The 22,090-nt window shown below is 42.2% G+C and overlaps 1 protein-coding gene across 1 annotated transcript in view; it reads left to right on the forward strand.

Moving 5' to 3' along the window:
• SH2D4A (SH2 domain containing 4A) overlaps positions 1–16,766 on the forward strand; it is a 67,663-nt gene extending 50,897 nt beyond the window's left edge. The window contains exons 5-8 of the mRNA XM_018576839.1: positions 2,204–2,399; positions 8,179–8,318; positions 14,231–14,451; positions 16,653–16,766. Of these exons, the coding sequence (XP_018432341.1) occupies positions 2,204–2,399; positions 8,179–8,318; positions 14,231–14,451; positions 16,653–16,742 (647 nt within the window). The 3' untranslated portion in view covers positions 16,743–16,766. The remainder of the gene's footprint in view (positions 1–2,203; positions 2,400–8,178; positions 8,319–14,230; positions 14,452–16,652) is intronic.
• The last annotated feature ends 5,324 nt before the right edge of the window (positions 16,767–22,090 follow it).

The following is a 22,090-nucleotide window of genomic DNA, read 5'->3' on the forward strand; positions in this document are numbered from 1 at the left end:
GGGGGGGGCAAGGAGGGAGCGCTGAAGCCGACGGACAAGGGTGCGATGTCGCTTCAGGATGGCTGAGCGATGACGAGAGGGACAGATCGTAACGTGTGAATAGAGTGCCCGACCGATAGTACTGTACAATCGTACGACTTTTGACGGTCAAGCATGTTTGAAAACTTTGGTCGATCGTACGATGTTCGCATGGTTGGTGGCGTTTCCGTCCGTCAAAAGTCGTATGATTAACACTGCGCATGCGCAAATGAAAATAATTGCGGTCAATTACCGCAAATCATCCAGGTGTTTTTTTAACTACAGCTGATTGAACCTTTAGATAATCGGGGCAGGATGGGGCCGTCGTACGAAAATCGTACGACGGTTCGTTCATCGGACGAAAAGTTTTGTCCGATAATCGTAAGGTGTATGGGCACCTTTACTCATAGCAATCTCTCATTGGTTGCTCTGCTATGTGGCCAGGGAACACCCAGCAGGTAACAGGTGCAAATGAAAGCAGATTAATTAGGGGAACCAAATGAACATAGACTACAAATCAGCATCAGACTGCTTACAATCTGACAATAACTACATTTAATAGCACTCCTGTCTACAGAGTGCTACACTACACTGGAAATGTTTCAAGTGACATTAAAGAAGAAACGTCTATAGCTAAGGGCACAAATGATGACAATGTAAAAGAACAATAAAGGAAATATTTTATAGATAGTGCAGCAGCACTACTGTGAAGCATCTCAGGTTTGTAGGCTGGGAGGACTGAGGGAGATTACATTTCTGCTAAAAAAAAGAACTTTTTCTTGGGGGGATACAGATAGAGGGATACAAAGATGTGTGATTGTTGAGTAATTATGAAGAAAATAGAAGCATGTAAGGTTGCATGGCAGAGTCTGCCATAAGTCAATAGGATAGTGCAATTGTTTTCTCACAAACCACTTAACTTGTATGGTCTAAGTGGCATCTGTAAATTGTCAGATTGGTTCACTGATCTCTACTCCAGTCATGTGTAAGCAAGATTGTGCTTATCTCCTGGTGTTTTTTTCCCCCTAGTTCCCCAATTCTTTAACAGACTTCACAGTGTGCTCGCAGAACTTGTATTAGTAAATGTTTAGATTTTCCCTTTGTACCAAAACTGATGCATTAACAGCTTATTAATATACAATAGTATACATCAGGAATGGCACCGCTATCTGGATCAATTTTTCACAAAGCTAGTTTAACTGCATGCAAAACTTATTTTTTTGTGGGATTAAGTAATTAAAAATGTTAAAACTTTTTTTTTATCCTACTTTGTTTTCAATAACAAAAAGGTACAAGAAAAGAATGCAAAACAACAATGAGAAAACAACATTAATAACCATATGTATCGAAAGATACATAGAAGGTATCAACAGGGTATATAGTACTTAAAAACTGTAAAATCAACAACAACGTAGTAAAATATGGAATACTCGCATAGTTAACCGCTCTAAATGAAATCAAAGCATCCTCAAAATGAATAGGGGAGGGTGTGTGGTGGGGGGAGTGGGTTTATTAAAGGGAGGGAGAGAAAAGGATGGGAGAAAAGGAAGGAGAAAAAAAGGAGGGGAGGTCAGAATAAAATAGGGGAGAACCAAAAGAGCAGTAGTGTACTGAAAGTCAAAGAGTGAAGAGGGCCCAGGTAAGTGTATCTGATGGTACTTGGCCTGAAGAGAAAATTGTAAATCTTCTAGAGAAGGTAAAAAAAGGCAAATCAATTATCCTTTCCATTTAATTGCTGGTATTGCTCACTCTCCTGGAATACCAGCCTAGAAAACCAGGCCTTTTTGGGGTTTTATTGCCTGTCTGTGTCCCCACTAAAAAGATTTTCCATTAATACTTATTGACAGGGAATTAGAAGGACAGGAAGTGATAAATGTTTCTCACAAGGACACAGACATCAACAAATGTATTTATTTAGTCATTTTTGTGTTTGTTTTTAGTAGGGTAGGGTAAAAGTTAGAACATTCAAGGTTTCTATTGTTATCTGTCCTGGTGAACCCCATTTCCTTCATGTCTAGTACTGGTGTTTCTGGGATAAAAGTACAGAAGAATTTCCCAATGGAGTCACAGACAGCAAAAAACAAACAAACATAAGTTCTAACCCTTCCCCACTCTATATGGATATGTACACATTTGTATCTGGCATTGAGTTATTAATTAAAGTTTAATTATTTCCGGTTTTCAGTAAAAAAATCAAAAGCAGCTGATGAGAGACGGAAATCTATGGCTAAACAGGCCAGGGATGACTACAAAAGGCTGTCAATGCAGGCCATTAATAAAGGAAGTGTGGCTGAGAAGGCCCAACATTTTGGAGACATTAAACGACCCCTTTTACCACCTAAACCAAAGCTATCTTCATCTACAAATAGTAGGATAAACAGGTAAGGCAAACATTTTTTTAGTAATTCTTAAAATGTTTGACGCTAAATTGATGGGTAGAATTTAAGGTTGTACCAAACCTGATGCTTCACTGAGCCAATGAAAGTGCAAATTTGGCTTTGAACATGGTGGGAGTGCAATAATCTGTTTGGGTTGGTTCTGTGATTTGAAGTTGTCAAGTGTTAAAAAGGAGTGCATGTGGTCAGTAAAAAATATCTAAGCAGAAGGTGCTGTCACATGCCTTCAGCAGTTTCTTAGTCCTCTGCCACACCTGTATTCAAGCTTTGTCTCTTGCCCATCTTCTGTTGTATCCTGCACATACCTATTATCCCTGTTATAATGGTGATGGGCCAATAGAAATATGTGAGAATCAGAAGGGGGCAGGCAAGCTTTGACCACTTTCATTTTTTTTTTATGGCTGTCTCTGTTCCTATTGAGGAAATTTGCCCTTTTACTTCCTGTTCCCCTAACATGAGGGCAGAGAAACTGGAAGTAATTAGAACTGTTAGAGCTTCTATGAGGTTCAATTGCTACAATTTGCTTTCTTTTTCCTGGTGGCATCCGTTAAGCTTATATTAACACCTTCGTTGATACTTCCAGCTCCCTGTCTCGGTCTCCCCCTTCGTGTACGCAGCACTTGGCGGCAGTTCTGTGTGATGAGGGGGCGGGGAGTACACCGCTCCCTCTCATTGGCTGCTGCCCGGCTGGATGATGCTTCACGCTGCGCCCGGAACAAGATGAGGGGAGCAGCGTGAAGCATGTAGGGCCCAGGACGGGAGGAAGAGGTCACCAGTGGCCCCTTCCTCCTGTCCTGGGCCCCCTCCAAGTGGCCGAACTCCAGGGCCCGGTCGCGGCCGCGACCTCTGCCACCCTGGTAGTTCCGCCACTGGTAAGGCTAGTTCACACCAGCCACAGTGTGTTCCGGCCTGATTTGGGCCGGAAGGCACTGGATCGCATTGCGGCCAGCTCAATTTGTGTTGGGGCAGGAGGGGGCGTGGCATTGAACTCAATGGCGCCGCAGCCATGCCCTGCGGCCGCAGTGTGAAAACTGCTGCAAGAACTATTTTTTCTGACCGGTCTGGAACGCAGACAGTGATGTGCTACGCGTTTCCGTGCGGCCGATTACCCTGCGACTGGAGGGTGTGGATACGGTGCCATTGAATTCAATGCACCTCCACGCTCCTTTCCGCTCCAACACAAAGTGAGCCGGCCATAATATGATCCAGTGCATTCTAGCCCCAATCAGGCCTGGAGCGCACTGTGGCTGGTGTGAACTAGGTAAGAGAAGAAGGTCACGTACTAACTATTTACAGAGCACAGCTGACTGCAGTGTTAGTCTTAGCGTTCAAGTATGCCCAATAGCAGGGGTGGACTGAGCCTATAGAAAGACCTGGAGGAGGGTCAGACAGCTGTGGCACTACAATCACCAGCCACAACCAGTGTGCAGTCAGAAAGTCATCAGGCTGATCTAACAGCATGGTCAGTAACAAGCAAAGGTCAGGTCAGGTGGGAATCTAATAGTGTGGTCTGTAATAGGCAGAGGTCAGGTGGGAATCCAATATTGGGCTTGGTAACAGATGAGAATACAGTAGTGTAGTCAATAACAAGCAGAGGTCAGGATCAGGTGGTAAACCTAATAGTGTGGTTAGTAACAAGCAGATGTTGGGTCAGGTGAGAATCTAATACCTTGGCCAGTAACAAGCAGAGGTCGGGTCAGGTTGGAATCTAATACCTTGGCCAGTAACAAGCGGAGGTCATTTTAGGTGGGAATCTAATAGTGTGGTTAGTAACAAGCAGAGATCGAGTCAGGTAGGAATCAACTAGTTTGGTCAGTAGCAAGCAGAGGTTGGATCAGATAGGAATCTTATAGCATGGCTAGTAACAAGCAGAGTTCTGGTCACGGGGGAATTTAATAGCATGGTCATTGCCATGAAGAGACTGGGTCAGGGCCAATCTAACAGCATGGTCAAGAACAAGCAGAGCTTAGTTAAGGTGGAAATCTGGTAGCTTGGTCAGAAACAAGCAGAGGTCGGGACAGGTGGAAATCTTATAGCATGGTCAATAACAAGCGGAAATCAGGTCAAGTGGAAATCTTATAGCGTAGTCAGTAACAAGCGGAAATCGGGTCAGGTGGAAATCTTATAGCATGGTCAGTAACAAGCATAGTTCCGGTTAGGAGGGAATCTAAGACTATAGTCATTACCAAGCAGAGGTTGGGTCAGGTGGCAATCTTACAGCATGGTCAGAAACAAGCAGAGGTTGGGTCAAGTGGGAATCTAGTAGCTTGGTCAGAAACAAGCAGAAATTGTAAATCTTATAGCGTGATCAGTAAAAAGCAGAGGTTGGGTCAGGTGGAAATCTAATAACATGGTTATTACCAAGCGGAGGTTGGGTCAGGTGGCAATCTAATAGCATGTTTAGTAACAAGCAGAAGTTGGGTCAGGTGGGAATCTAATAGCTTGGTCAGTAACAAGCACAGGTTGGGTCAGGGGCAGGGCCCCATTAAAAGCATCATGGGCCTTGTGCTGAGGATTTCAGTGGGCCTTTTTATGGAAATGTTGACGATCACTGTGGCCCTCTTCCTCCTGTCCGGGCTGTGACTTGTAGTCTCTCTACAGCTTGGAGTCAGTGGTGGAGCTCTCTACTGGCTCTGTAGAGAGACTGCAAATCTCAGCAATACATTATACAGCAATACAGAATATCGCCAACTCTAGAGGACTACAAATCCCAGTAATACATTACACAGCAATACAGAATAATACCACCAACTATAGAGGACTACAAATCCCAGCAATACATTACACAGTAATGCAGAATACCACCAACTATAGAGGACTGCAAACCCCCAGTAATGCATTATACAGCAATGCAGCAGAACACCAGCTATAGAGGACTACAAATCCCAGAAATACATTATAAAGCAATGCAGAATGGCACCAGCTATAGAGGACTACAAATCCCAGCAAATACATTAAGTACTGCAGAATAATACCATCAGCTACAGAGGACTGCAAATCCCAGCAATACATTATGCAGCAATGCAGAATACTATGATGCTACATACTCTGTGTTGCTCCGGGTTCACGGCCTTATGTCTCCAGGGTCTCAGGAGGGCTGTGTGAAGTTTCTGGGGGCTGTGCAGGCTCTCAGGAGACTGTTCAGGCTCTAAGGTTGCCAGTGCAGCTCTCTGGCGGTCGGTGGGGCTCTCTGGCAGTCAGTGGGGTTGCATATGGTCAGTGCGGGCTCGGGGTGGTCAGTGCGGGCTCCGAGTGGTCAGTGCGGGCTCCGGGTGGTCAGTGAAAGCTCTCACCAGGTATGCCATGAGTGACACTGGTGGTTCTCTATTCAGGCTGTGACCGGCCGCAATTCAGGCATATTAGAGGGCCACTCGTTGGGGACTCTTGGGGCCCCATTGAGGAGCGAGCGGCCCTGTAACATGCCTGAATAGAGGGCCGTCGCTGCCTGATTGAGGCCGGTCACCAGCCCATATTGCCATAGGGCATATCAAGGCGATCAGGGTCGGCCGGGCCTATTTGCAGGGGCGGGCAATAATCCGGCACTAGTCAGGGGCAATCTAATAGCATGGTCAGTAAAAATAAGAGGTTCAGTCAGGCAGCAATCCAAAAAGAGTAGTTACAGGTGCAAGAAAACAAGCAGAGGTCATGTCAGGTGAGAATCTAATAGCTTGGTCAGTAAAAAAAAAAAGAGGTTGGGTCATGTAGCTTTTAAAAAAGAGTATTTACAGGTGCAACAGAGAATAAACAGAGGTCAGGTGGGAATCTAATGGCGTGGTCAGTAACAAGCAGAGGTCGGGTCAGGTGGGAATCTAACAGCGTGGTCAATAACAAGCTAGGGTTGGGTCAGGAGTCATACAGCAATTCAAACAGAGCAGTGACAGGTGCAAGAGAATGCCAGGGTAGAAACTCTATCACAGGCCCAGAGTATCAGGCAGTGAGCTGAAAGGGGACAGTGTGAGCTCGGCTATACCTGTTGCTGAGTGTAATCACAGGGATAAAAAAAGAAAGGAGGAAACTCTCCAATGGAGTCAAGACAGCACTGACAGAAGTTGCCGTCCTTCACCATCCTATTGATAAAACATTTTGGCTGTTTGGAAGTTGGGTTTTAATCAGGGTGGAAAATATACACTTGCACGTTGTTTACTGTGCATTAATAGGTTTCTTTAGTGTCTAGCAATCTTATCAACCTAAAATTTGTAATGCAAACAATTAGAAGTGCAGTGCAAATTTATGAAATGTTCACTAAATGCTAAATATGTTTACCAAATTGCAGCTTTTATGACTGGCCTATAATTGTACTATATTACAGAATTTTCCCAAGTGTGTTAGTAGAGTAACGTCTGCAAAATTTAACCCCTTCGTGACTGACGACGTACACTGTACGTCGCCAGCATCGGGGCTGTTTAAACAGACTCCCGGTGACTTTTGCCGCCGGGACTCTGTTTAAACTTGTAGAGCCGACTGTCGGCTTTACAACAGAAGCGATCCTGGCGACTTACCTGTCGCCAGATCGCTTCTGCGTCCCGAAGAAGGGGCCGCCCCCCCCGCCGGACACCCCCGCCGTGCTTCCCGGGCTCCGTTGCCCCTCCTACGGGCCCGGGACCGGCGATCTTTGTGTCCGCGGGGAGCTGGGGAGGAGGTCGACGAACTTCCGTTCATCGATCCCCTCCCCGTTCTATGGGACCGGGAGCGATGCAGATTGCATCACTTCCGGTCCCTGGGCTGTCAGTTCTGGGCTCCTGCAGCCCAGCTATAAGCTATTGAAGTGCGATCTGCACTTCAATAGCTTATTTCCAGTGTAAAGGTGACACTGAGGGTCTTTTGGACCCCCAGCATCACCTTAAAGAGGACCTGTCACCACCATCTGCTATTACATGGGGGGGCTTGCAAGCCCCCCCATGTGATAGCAGTCAAAGTAAAGTAAAAAAAAAAAAAAAAAACAGTTTTTAAAATTAAAATGAAATAAAATAAATCTAATAATAATGAAAAAAAATTTTAAGTCCCCCGCCCCTGCGAGCACGCGCGTCGCCACGTAAACACGCGTCGGGTGCGCCTACGCATGAAAACGACGAACGCGCTACACATGTTGGGTATCGCCGCGCACGCCGGAGTGAGAGCAATAATTCTAGGGCCAGTATTTTGGGGTATTTCTAAATTGATGACCTGTGGGGGCTTTTAAAGTGTCTTTTATTGACTTTTTGGGGTACTGCAGTTTTTCGCCGTTTCACGGTCGCACGCAATCTGTAAACTGGGCATGTTGGGTATCGTTTTACTCGTTGTAACCTCATCTTTTATATTTCATTTAAAAAATGGGTAATTTGTTGTGTTTTGGGGCATTTAATTAAATTTGTCACTAAATTTTGGGGTTTAATAAGGAGTTGCGCTAATATTGCGCAACATAAAAATTTTCAACTACCACCATTTTATTCTATAGGGTCTTGGCATTCAGAAAATATATAATGTTGGGGGGTTTTACGTCATTTTCAGGCCTAAAATGTGGAATATAACATTGGTGCAAAAATTTAAAAAAGGGCCTCAGTCATGAAGGGGTTAAAATTCACTTATAAAATTGAGTAGTAAAGAAAGAAATATGAGACACCTTAAAGAAGTATTGTCCTGGTTGAACAACCAGCTTTTCCTGTTTTTAGGTAGGATATAATAAGAAATAACACTTTGAAAATGTGTTTAGTGTGTACTGTATAGACCTCTTAAGCTTTCTTTTGATTTCTTATTTTGTAATGCATCAATTATTTTATTCTTTAAGATCTGAACGAAGACAGGGTTTACGAAGATTAAATTCCAGCTGCACACGTGATAATATCATCAAATGGTTTAGAGAGGAGCAACTTCCTCTACAAGCTGGCTGGGACAGATCTGGAAGCAGCATTGCACCTTGGTTTCATGGTAAGCACCTGTCATTACTAACTGGTGGTGTCCATATACCATGGCCTAGCTAGTAGGAGGAGCATGACCTCCAAATGGCACAGACCTGTATTCAACCCAAATTGCACTATTTTATATAACATGGGTATCTGTGAATCTTCTAGTGTGCACTAGTTTGATTTCTTAGTGATGTATGTAGCCACTTCTGGGCCTGCTAACCCTTTTCCCTCAGCCAGTCGCACAGGAAAATGATAACTAACACAGTGATTGTATAAATACCTTTGCAAAGTAAAGGTTTGCTGCTAATTCTGTCCATTTGTGGTGTCAGTAAAAGTTAATATCAGAGAAAAGTTAAAACATACAATAGGTTGAGTGGAGGAGGATTTTACCAACTATTTAACCTTTACTGAGTTAGATGATACCATGGTATTGGTGTCTTTATACCCAATTCCCAGCAATTCAACCTATCAATAATATCGGAAAATAAAAGTTTTATTTATGAAACCTTACTCTGGGCAGATGCCCTTCGCATGGCACTAGCGCCCCCTAGGTGGCACTGAGAATATAGGAAGCTTTACAAATTAGTTACGTAGTTTTTAGAAAAATAATTAGGAGTATCAAACACTCTGTGCTTAGGCATCCTAACTAACCTACAGCTGCTGTGTGAACTCCAAACCAGATATTACTTAAACTACACAACACTCCTATTATACAAATAATCATTGGCTCATGTTACAATATATCTAAAATAAAAAAACGTATCTCTATAAAAATCAATGTCTTATTGATCATCCCATCAATGGTAACTAGTAGTGTCCGGAGTCAGTGACGTCCTCATACTTGGTGGGAAGCTGCTTGCTCTCAGAGAGACCAGAAGAGAAGGTGCATTAGCGGATACTTGGTATAGCACCTTTAATTTAATGACACATCACACAGACCATAAACAAGAGTGCTTAGTCAACTGAGCCCACTTTTCCTTACTCCTATTGTCCAAAACATCAGTCACACTATCTGTATATATGAATGCAGTCATTAACATGACACTAAACTTAAGATTTAATTTAAATTAAATCTTAAAATACATTCAAGTAACCTATTAATAAAAATGTGTCTCATTTGTGTATCACTCAGCTGTAGATCCTCAAATCATCTCTGAATTGGTGCTGACACTGTCCTTTCTTCTGGAGGGGGGGCTACTTTTGTTCCGCATGGTCCCTGTGTGTGTTGTAAAGTAGCCACCGCTGCAAGTTCGCTCCTGTGATGGACTACAATCTCACTTTTAACGTACTCATTTGTATTGGAATTATAGTCTATCATGTGAGGGAACTTGGAGCAGTGGCTACTTTACAACACACACAGGGACCATGGGGAACAAAAGTAACCACCCTCCAGAAGGAAGGACAGTGTCAGCATGAATTCTATGAATTCTATGATATGAGGTCAGAGACTTCATCATATCTTCACTACCAAACACACTAGATCCATTACAGTTCGCTTATCGGCCAAACCGTTCAACAGATGATGCTATCACCCACCTCCTTCATATATCGCTCACACACTTAGACACTAAGAAGGGCAACTATTTCAGGATGTTGAGAGAAGATTTAAATATATACACCTGAGTGATAATAATCTACATTTCTCATAATAGTTAAGGTACTTGATGCATTTGTATGATTTAACTCCTGAGTTTAGTGTCAGTTTATACATTCAGATCTGCAGTATAACTGCAGCTATAGTACATTTGCTGTCACCTAGTGGACATGCTGAATACATTCTCTACAGTATTTTGTGAGCTAATTCCTGTCATCCTGCTCTTCCGGAAATTAATATTTAATCCTTCATACTTCAATATTTAAGGGATAGTTTTGAATGCCAGCCTTCGAGATATTAAATAAACACCACCAGAAAACCTTATCTGCCAGTTTCTCTGGAATCAACTTCTAGCTGTTTGCAGTTTGTATGAGTCATACTTTGTGTTGCCTAAGGCAGAGTATTGATTTTTGTGTGCTGATATAGCAAATAAAACTAGTAAAAACACACATTACTTCCCGGAGCACACTTTACTGAACAAGGAAGTCTTACTGTTGTGTGTTAAGCCTTAGCCGTAAATGACTATCACCCTGATCTGTAATTTGAAGGTCCCTAAAATTTCCATACAAATATACATTTTCTGAAAATTGGTATTTGCCCAAGTCACGGTACTCCCCATGTGCCTGTTAACAGGGTTTCAGCAGAGTCTTAAGGTAGGTGCTTACTTTATGTTGCCTAATATACAGTATCAGGCATACCAAAGTTATGGATATGTTTTAAACTTAACATACACATTATAATCTGACCAAACAATCTTTAGACAATCAACTTTAGATTTACCAAAACTATGTAATATATACCTAAACTATTCAATCAACAGTATCCAAATCAGGCATTAGATAGTTGTTGGTAGATCTAAAGGAGATTGAACAGTCAGATTGTAATGTGCTAAGCTTTAATAGGATATAATGTTGCAAAATATGTATATTATAGATGAGCAAACCAACCTGCCAAGTTCAGTTAAATAGAAAAAAACAGCGCTAAGAATCAAATAACACTCTAAGGTCTCGTTCACACCTAGGCGTATTGCATATGCGCGACCGTCGCGGTAAAAAAGTTGCGCGACAAACACGCGTTTCCGAAGGCTACTTGGCTGTATCCCAATGGAAACGCGCAACAAAATGGCCCAAAGTAGTACATGTACCTTTTATGCATGAAATGTGTACGTATAGAAAATCCTATGTTAAATCTCACAAGTAATGTACAACTCCCTCTTAATCTACATAACCACATGTGAAGTCCATTACTTCTTAATACAATAAAGGCCTTGAAATATGTGAGGATATATCTTCCAACTTTTATAATCATCACCACATCCGTGAATGCATAAACAATTAGTGAATCAATGCTCTCCAGTCTCCACCGTGCTCAAAGATAAGATCTGGCCGACTCCTATTGCTCACCATATTTCAGATGAACAATTAGCGCTTTGTTGATATATATAGAACCAAATCCTCTCCTTTGTTTTTAATCCGACAATAAATTGGGGTAGATTCCTCCCAACTCTGGCTTATCTTTCCAGAATCGTGTAAAACTATTCCTCCTTCTTCCACCTTCTCTTGTGCTCAGAGAGAGAAAAAAAGGCTTCCCATAGTGTAGTATGTCAGAATAAATTTATTTAAAACCATTACAATGCACTTACAATTAAAATAAGGCAATTGCACATGGGTTGTGTCCACTGGAGCTCCTGTCTCTATGATTGTAATGCTTGCATAGATCCGCCCACCTGATGCATTTCGTCACTATTGACTTCCTCTGAGGCGACGGTCTGCATACGACTACGACGAAATACAACATATTTCAAGGACTTTATTGTATTAAGAAGTAATGGCCTTCACATATGGTTATGTAGATTAAGAGGGAGTTATACATCACTTGTGAGATTTAACACAGGATTTTCTATACGTACACATTTTATGAGATGTACTAGCACTTTTTTTTTTTCTATGTTTATTATGGTTTATAGCAGGGGTAACCAATCTCCGGCCCTCCAGCTGTGGGGAAACTACAAATGCCATGATGCATCTCTCTCTGGGAGTCATGTCTGTGGCTGTGAGAATCTTGCAATGCCTCATGGGATTTGTAGTTCCACCACAGCTGGAGGGCCGGAGTTTGGTTACCCCTGGTTTATAGTGTCTAGACAATTAGACCTAGAGCTTTTTCTTTCTTACTATCATCAGCACAGGCATTGTGCAACACAGGTGTATGACACAAAATTGTTTATCACTTTGTGAAAATTTCACATTTCATACTATTTTTCTCACATTTTAGGAATATTTTTTGAGTTTGAAGCGCAGTGCTATTTTCTTTTTGCCAAGTTCAGTACCTGACTGAATCAGGGCAGTTCATGGCCGGAAGAAAGAAATTATGGAATATACCACAAATTGCAACTCCCTCTCTCAGTGACTGGTAAAGCAGTCCACTGGACAACATATTGTTTACTCCAACCCAAGTTAAGTAAAAAGGATATTTCACATTTATGCTCAACTCTATTAACAAGAGGTTGCAAAAACTATCTGAAAAGGGTATGTACTGGCTTTGTCTTTGTTCATTCAGTAGCACCATCTAAGATCCTTGCATGGCCAGAATAAATGAATCATAATAAGATTGGGTTTCTATGAAAGGAGAACACAACTTTTGGTTTGGATGCTACATGGAATGAGAGCTGCATTTGATGTAGCAGGAAGTCTGCACAGTTGTGGCTCTCTTGTAATAATGATACAAGCTCATATGCTTGCCGTGACAGGCTCATATCTTTGGGAAAGGGACATCGTTTTATTTTCTTAAAAACATAGGAACATAAAAAAAGGATTGATTGACTGCTAGCAGAGTGAATTTACTCAATCCTAAAGGTTTACAAACCTTATATACCGCTATGCGCAAACAGTGCTATAAAAAAAATGAGTATCCTATGGACAAAACATGTATAGAATACCCCATGGACAAAACACGTATATGGTTTCAGGTTCACAAACATGAAAATAACTGCCAGCAGATTCTTCTTTGATGAGTCATATGACCATGTCAGCCTTAAATGTGTAATTATTTGTCTAAGTGCAGAGGGCAAAAACCGGATCAGAAAATGTTTCCATTTTAAAACTTGAACACAGAATAAATACGTTAACTTCTCTTACCTTTGGGCTTGTTAAAGCTTAGTGGGGAATTAAGTGGGGAAGATCTAATAACAAATTTAAGCATTAGTTATTAGATGTGAGTGAAATGTTTGCCCAGAATAGTTTTTTTTTTTTTTTTTTTTACTGTAGTCTTAGCCAGGGAAGTTAAACTCTAGAACAAAGTTCACTAACTGGTAATGATGTGCACATTGCAAGGAGTTCTGACTTAGGAGACAGAAGTTGAAATTTGGATTTTGTGTTCTTCAGGCTCAGGATGTGTCCCATGTTCTCCCTTATTTGATCAAGTTACAAGTTTACTTTAAAGACATTTCTAATTTAAGTGCAGAACATTTGTTGAAGAGGCAAAAGTCTTCACATCAGACATTTGCCATTCCCTACATTAATTTAAAGCTGAACTTCTGGGCACAAAAACTTTTGCTTAAATATATTCCTCAATAGCCATAAAGGATATAAAAGCTTTGTGCACCCTGAATGCCTTTGCATACCCAGTTATTACATAGCCTGAGCAGAGAGCAGAGCTGTTGGAGGGGCCCAGCAGGTCCTCCCACTACAAGCTGCCTGCAGAAAACTAGAGAAGGGGTGGATACAAGACCAATCACCCTGTACACAGAGAGAGAGCAGCAGTGACCTGTCTTTATCACAGGAAAAATTTGCATTACTGCCCAGATCTGGAAAAGCAAAGCACAACAAGATTCAAGTAAGAATATACAAGCCTCTTGTATTTAGACAATCTGTATCTCTGAGTTTAGCTTTAAGGTCTTGTTCACACCAAATGCGGTGCGTTCCATAGCGGTAGCTGCTGGAACGCACCGCAATCCCTCACAAAACTTCCCCCTGTGTTGTGGAAAGGGGCGTGGCGGGGGTGCCATTGAATTCAATGCACCGCCACACCCCCTCCCGCCCCAGAACGCAGGGGGAGGTTTTGTGAGGGATTGCAGTGCGTTCCAGCAGTTACCGCTATGGAACGCACTGCATTCGATGTGAACAAACCCTAAGTAAAGAGCAATGGGCTGAATTGTTTTCATCTTTAGAAAGACACAAAATAACATCCTGCCTTGGCTGCAGTAAACAAAAAGTGACATTTCAGGAGTTTTTTTTGGAAAAATTGTATTGCTTTACAGGCATTTTACAGCTTTCCACTACTCAAATGCTTGTCCTCTTAGGAAAAAAAGTAAGTTTATTTATGCTCATGGTCACTACTCACAGGTATCATCTCAAGACTAGAATCAGAAGACCTTTTAAAAGTCCAGGAGCCAGGAAGCTTTCTTATTCGTGTCAGTGAGAAGATCCACGGCTATGTTCTCTCATATCGCTACGAAGAAGGATACATGCATTTTCTTATAGATGCTTCTGGCACCGCCTACAGCTTTTTGGGAGTGGATCAACGACAGCATGCAACTCTGGCTGACCTTGTAGAGTATCACAAGGTACTGCTATTGTAATAAAACATGCTGTTTACTCAGCTCCTTGTACAGGCTTGTTCATATCTTTTGGATTAATATTTTTCCACTATTTGCAAGTAACAGTTAAAATACATTATAGCGTATATTTCTCAAATAACACCACCGAACACCACCCAAAACTGATCCTTCTGTTTTCAGCAGAATGAAACGAGGTTCAGCCTCCTGCCAGGTGGTTTGAAGGAAGCAAAATCCAGCTCTAGGTTATGCAAAAATTTAATTACCTAACACCAAAGCTAACTTTTTTCTTTTTTCTATCTTGTTTAAAAGAAAATGATAAACCTGTACTAGACTCAGGACAATTGATATTTTTGCATATATATATATATATATATAATTTTTTTGTTGTATTCATGTTTAGTCACCTTTTAAAGGGTGATCTCAAAGGGTTCTGAATCAGGATATCAAAACATTTAACTCCTGTAGATGGCAGAGGTGGAGCATGGTAGAGGCTGATGGTATAGCATGTCATCTCTGTCTATGGTTTTCCTCTTAACAGAGACTGGTGTCGAGTAACTGAGTTTTAAATTATACAAAATCTGTGATTTTGTATAATTCAAAAGAATGATACTAACTAAATTTTTGTAACTTGTTTGAATTATACAAAATCACAGAGCAACGTAGACTGAAACATTTCTAATTTGCGGTAGGAGTTCTGGCTGTTGCAGTGTAGATGCGGTAACTGACACTGGGAGAACCAGTTTTGGTAAAGACAGAGTACCTGAGAGCTAAGAACATGTAGAACAATGGAGGAGTCTAATTAAAGCTGAAATTTAGACTGCCAAAATTATAACTTGACTGATTCTCCAGTTCCCCCAGGCAACCTACAAAATTATTGTTTTACTTATAGAGTGAGCTGTTTTGTAGGTAAAAGATATTTTTGACCCACTGACATCATCACTGGGTCTCCTCAGTTTTTGAATTAGCTGTAGCTGATAGCAGTTGTAGGCAGTTCAATCCAATAAAGGGATGGGCTGAGAGGCCAGTGAGGAAGGGGCTGCATGATGTCAGTGGGAGATGGAAGATATTCAGGTATAGGAAGCTTCTAGTACCACTGTTAGAAGCTTACCAGATGCAATGATAATATAGTAGGCAATTTCTGAACAGAAGAGGACTAATATTTAAGGTAAAGCCAGGTTTAAGTGTGAAGATGAAGTGGGTCTGCACTCATTCGAGGCTACTTTGTTAGTGGGTCCTGGCCTGCCTCAGTGGACAGGGACCTGAATCAGACCAACATCTATTCTGTGCTATAGTTAGAGATTTCCAGGGAGAGGTAGTTTGTGTTTTTACACACTAGGGGGTTGATTTACTAAAGTCAAATAGGCTGTTCACATTGTAAGGGGATTTGCTCTTTGCAGGGGATGTTTCCCTTTAGTTTGGTGAATGTGATATAATTTCACTGTGCAAAGAATACCCAATCGTGTGCAATGAAAATAAAAAAGACAGTATTTTTGCTAGCACATTGGGTGATGGAAGTCAGCAGAGCTTCACCTCATCCACTAAACTAAGGGGAAACCTCCCATGCAAAGTGCAAATTCTCTTGCAAAGTGAACAGCCAATTTGCCTTTAGTAAATCAACCCCTAGGAGACTTACTAAAAGGGCGAGAGAGCCAGTCGGTCAGAAAGACTGGGACTGGTGCAGTTTTGTCTGGCTAGGGAAGCAGGGAGAGCTGAGTGATAGTCAGGAGGCTGAAATCTCTTTATAGTTATATCATGCTGAAATATACCTTCAGTGGGAAAAGGTTCTATTATCCTGCTTAGCTGACAAATAAAAGTGGCCTGAAAGCTGTTGTTTTGGGTTTCAGCAGCCACAGAGCAAAGACCTCTGTTGAACATTAATAGGTAAATATTGCTCAGGAGGGGGGCAACTAATGTATAATTATTGTATTTTAGCTGAGAAAGGTTTAAATCAAGGACTAAAACATAAAATCAGTGCAGCATTACATGTTTTCCCAGTGTACAGTATATAGGAGCAGGGAAGTTATAGAGGCAGGGGAAACTGATGTGGTTTACATGGGAAAATGAACTCCTGGTTTTATATTAGGTAGGTAAAACATTAGCATTATGGGAGTAAAATGAAACTTATGCTCTAATGTATGCACTGTTTTTTTGTTTTTAAAAAAAGGTTTACTAATGCAGTCACATCTTCTTTTTTTATTTTTTGACAGACTGAGCCCATTACATCTTTGAGAAAGGAGCTGCTACTGTACCCATGTGGTCAACACAAGAACATCTGTGACTATAGTGACCTCATATAAAAGGACTGGACTTTTTCTTCTCATGACTAAACTCATGTTTACTAGGACAGAGCATCCTTATTTATCCAGTATGCAAAGAAACTCATAGAATCATGTATCTGGCCGTGTGATTCCAAAGGATACATAAACGCCTGAAGCAACTATATGGCTTTATCCTCCAATGCCATGGTTAGATAGCACCTGGACTATTTCATGCCCTATGTATTTTGCTATATTTAGAAGGACACAACTAAAACAGAACCACCTAAGCTCTAAGTTTAAGTTGCAGGAACGTTGTATCATCAGTGCACTGTAATAAAAATCTTTATTAACAATACAAACAGAAATCTTTTAATAAAGTTTGTTACATTTTCTTGTTGCATTCGATATAAATTTTAGTCTCATAAATCGGATAATTTTCCATTTGATATTATGGCTGTGGCACTGATGGAATACCAGATGAGATCTAGAACTTTCCTTGTGGCCAGCAGTTTTATGCTAGGGAATATAAAGATTTAGACCATCCTTTTGTGTCCACCAGTGTTATGTTGGATGAGTTACCAGAAAGCTGCATCTTTAATGATAATCAATAGCCATTATTTTATTCAGAGGATGGTTACGAAAACGTTCAGTGGAAATTACTCTTATACAAGACTAAATGCTATGAAGGCTTCCTATGATCTTTGGCTTCCTAGGAACGGTCCTTCCAGACCTGAATGCTAGATACATTTATTTATAAAAGTGTAGTGCCTGTCTATACAGTTTTTTTAAAATTTTATTTGTAAATCTGCTGTGAAGTCTCCGCACCTTGTACTGCTGTCAACACCAATTGGTGTATTTAATATCCAATTGCAGAGCCATATGTCCTGTGAAATAGAATGTACATTCATTCTATGCAAATGGGGGCAAAAACAAATGTTAGTATATTTTCTTTTCAGGTCAAATGTTATATCAGGAAAATACTGCATTATGTCCACTAGATGGAGCTGAGCAGCATAGGAAATAGGTATTTAACTTCCATTCGCAGAGAATGAATGTTCAAGCAGGTTCACAGCACAAATGGCTCTGTGATTTTTTTTTTTTTATATATAAATGCACCAATTATTGTCTGCTTTGCAGATAGCAACATTGTTGGCATTCTGATGTGTGTGGTCATTCAGTTGACTATTGGGCTGCCTGTCAGGTGTCAAACAGGCAACTGAAGAATCTTTTACAGCAGTGTAATAACACTGATGCGAGGCATAATGACAAACAAACTGAATAAATGTATGGTTTATTTATAATTTAAGTGACATCCATCTTACAATCATCACATTGCAGCTTCAATACCATTATGTGCATTGAAGAAGGTACCCCTTTTTTTTTTTTTTCCTCACGTTGGCTTCACAAATACTATCACACTTAAAACAAACTGTTGGCTATGCTAAGCTGTAGGTTCTCAAAAAAATGGTAAGTGTACAGGAGGAGGTCCTTATGACTGGTTCAGTTCTTTTTTATTAAAACACCTTTAATGTAACCACCTCTTTCTAGATTATGTCCCAGCACGTTAAAATGGATATATGTATATGGTGTTTGTACTGTATGTATGTATGTATGTATATGTTTGTGTGTGTCTATATGTGTATATATATTATATACAGTATATATATATATATTAGGGATGCACTGAATTTTTTGAAGACCAAGAATGAGTACTGATACTTTTCCTCAAGTACTTGCCGATTCCAATTACCGATACTATTTTTTTAATGTCGTGTAAAAGTTTTTTTCTAAAACAATACAGACTAATGATTTTAAGACAGTGGTGGTGCACCAGGGCCCAGTCCCAGCTGCAAACGCTGCACCCCTGGTAGTTCTGCCACTGACTCCAATCTGTAGAGGGACTACAAATCTCAGCAATACATTATACAGCAATGCAAAATACCACCAGCTATAGAGGACTACAAATTCCAGCAATACAAAATACCACTAGCTATAGAGGGCTACAAATCCCAGCAATATATTATACAGCAATGCAGAATAATACCATCAGCTAGAGAGGACTACAAATCCCAGCGATACATCATACTGCAATGCCGAATGGCAACTGGCTATAGAGGACTACACATCCCAGAAATGCATTATACATTAATGCAGAATAATATGAAGCTATATACTCTGTGCTGCTCCGGGCTGCCGGCCTGATGTCTCCAGTGGAGGATAAAGTGGGCTGTGTGGGGTCTCAGGAGGGACGTGCAGGGTCTCAGGAGGCTGTGCAGGTTCTATGGTGGGCTGTGCGGACTCTCAGGTGGCTATGCGTGGTCTATGGTGGGCTGTGCGGACTCTCTGGTGGGCTCTGTAGGTTCTATGGTGGGCTGTGTGGACTCTCAGATGGGCCGTACAGTTTCTATGGTGGGCTGTGTGGACTCTCAGGTGGGCTGTGCAGGTTCTATGGGAGGCTGTGTGAACTCTCAGGTGGGTTGCGCAGACCCTCAGGTGGCTACGCGGAGTCTATGGTGGGCTGTGCAGACTCTCAGGTGGGCTCTGCAGGTACTGTGGTGGGCTGTGCGGACTCTCAGGTGGGCTGTGCAGGTTCTATGGGAGGCTGTGTGAACTCTCAGGTGGGTTGCGCAGACCCTCAGGTGGCTACGCGGAGTCTATGGTGGGCTGTGCAGACTCTCAGGTGGGCTCTGCAGGTACTGTGGTGGGCTGTGCGGACTCTCAGGTGGGCTGTGCAGGTTCTATGGTGGGCTATGTGTGGTCCATGCTGGGCTGTGCAAGCTCTATGCTGGGCCATGAGGGCTCTATGCTGGGCTGTGCAGGCATTATGCTGGGTTGTGAGGGCTCTTTATTGGGCTGAGCAGGATTATACCAGGCTATCTGGTCGTTGTCGGAGTGGAGGAGGAGAAGATTTTCTGCTGGTCTAGATTCTGTGTGATCTGTATTTAGCTCTGGTGAGATCTCTATTCAGCCCTGGTGACATCTGGACGCAGCTCTGGTGACATCTGGACGCAGCTCTGGTGACATCTGGACTCAGCTCTGGTGACATCTGGACGCAGCCTGTGACATCCAAACAGGGAGGTAATGTTCTTGAAGGATGCTTTTTTTCCTCCCCTCCTTGGGGGAGTGAGGAGTCTTTGCTCAAAGGAGTATCTCCCAGTGTGCTTGGTTTGATGCCCAAGGCTGGAACTCAGGCCTAAAGGGTGTCACCACTCTGTAAGCTGGCTATATGCTAAAGGTCACATGGGCCTAGGAGATATTCTGCTATTGTCATTTGAAGAATGACTACTAGCTGTAGGAGCCCCTAAAGGTTCTGGATATTCCACCTCCTCCTATCCTATCTTCATATCAAGCAGGAATAAAGAGTTTTAACAGCATTCAAGTCTGCACCTGTATTTCTGCTGCAAGAAAATGTAATCTAGAAACACCTGGGGAAAAGGTACTCCAAAGTGGAGCCCCTTTTGAATTTCCAAAACCCCCTTAGGTGGAGGTACTGAAGATTTAAGAACTCAGGAAAGAAGCTGTAACTCCTACTTAGTGAAGACTCAAAACCACTTGTTACCTTGTCAGGGGATGTAATGGCTGCAAGGTGAGGGGAGTCTCACTTGACTGAGACTGCTGTAAGGCCACAGTGCCAATTACTGAGCCAAGAACTTCTGTGCAGTTTAGTTTCCCCTTCACCACTTTGCTTTGTTTTAGAGTGCATAAAGGTGAACTAAAGCTTTGCTCATGTTAACTAGATGGAGCTTATTAGGCGGGGCACGGGGTGTTCCTGGTGTGCCTGGGCACACCCTAATAGGGTTTCCACCTGTCTGGGATTCACCTGGACAGTCCAGTTTTTGGGTCCTGTGTTCAGGTTTAAGGCCAGCTGACACTCGGACACAAGACACTAAGGGGGCTATTCACGAAGGAGCCGAAGGATCCAGCCGTAGCTTCAACTCTCCTTGGTCACCAGAGCCCTTCACAATAGCCCGTACAGCAGCTGAAGGTGGTCAAGCGGCTCAGCCGAGCCGAAGGCATATGCATCGGCTCGACTGAACCGATGTAACAACCGCAGCGGGTTGAACGGCCCACCGAAGGCCTGCCGTAAGCCCCACAAATGACAGCTAGGCAGAGCCAACCATGATCTCATGGCTGGTCCGCCCACTTGTAATGACAAATCGGCATCCCCAAATGACCTGGGGACGCTGATCTGTCATTAAACAATAACAACTGGGCGGAGCTGGCCATGATGTTGCGGCCGGCTCCGCCCAGTTGTTGTTCATTGGCCGAGACCTGCTAGAAGACTCTAGCAGGTGCTGGCCAAGAGGAAACAGTTGGGCGGAGCTAGCTGTTACTGTTAGCTCCGCCCAATTGTTTTTTTTTAAATCTTTCTTTTTAAATTTTACCATTTATTTACATTTTAAAAATATTTTTTCAACCTTTTTTTTAAATTTAACTCTTTTAATTGATTTTCTATTATGCTCGGTGCCACAGAGGTGATGTGTTGATACAACTTTGGTGCAATGAACACACTGATCTCTGCTCCAGCCAATAACAGCCAGCAGCAGCTCCTGGTAGTTTGCAGCACTGAACTTGAGTTGAAAAATGCAGTTCTGGGCTCTCCAAGAAAGGGACTAGACTTGTGACTGTGTCATCATTGAAGGCTTCGCTCTGATCATGCTTTTCCCATTCTCAGCTCCATCTAGTTGCCATACTGCAGTATTACAATACATTCGACATATACAAAGAACATTCGTTTTTGCCTTTATTGGCACATAACAAACTTTCACAGAGATTTGCAAGGTGAATGACTCTCTTTATAAATAGACCCTTATCTAAAGTGAAAGTTGCAGAAAAAGAACTCGAAAAAGAGGCCTTGCCTTTATTGAAGGGTAGATTGCTGAAAGACAAATCTAACTCAAAAAAATGTTAGAAATATCTGGCCAACCAATAGAGGCTCTGATGTTGAAATGTTAAAGGGTCAGGGTGGATAGGCTTTGATGAGCAAATGTAGCATTCTAAACTGCCGGTGGCCATCTTCGGACTTGACTTCTGAGTCAATTAGATGGCCGTGCAGGCGCGATGACGTCATCCTGCACGCACGAAGTGACACCATGCGCAATGACGACACGGTGAGTGTCACCCAGTCTGGAGACTGGGTGACACCCGGCCTTGGGATGCCCCTGTGGCTGCATTACATATTACACTTTGCAGGCTAAGAACATTTTTAGCAAGTACAAGTCCAGGTGCCCCTTTAAAATGGTGCTGGGACCAACAGTCGATGCGGTTTTAAAATGGCACCCGAGAGTCAAGTAGTTAAAATACTTAATTTGACTGTTTTTATCTACATTTTTGAATAGGTGACAGGGTACCTTTAGGAACTTAGTTTCTTCATCCTAACAGGCAAA

The sequence above is a fragment of the Nanorana parkeri genome, unplaced genomic scaffold, assembly GCF_000935625.1.
Source record: "Nanorana parkeri isolate BGI_ZX_2015 unplaced genomic scaffold, ASM93562v1 scaffold78, whole genome shotgun sequence".
NCBI classification, from domain to species: Eukaryota; Metazoa; Chordata; class Amphibia; order Anura; family Dicroglossidae; genus Nanorana; species Nanorana parkeri.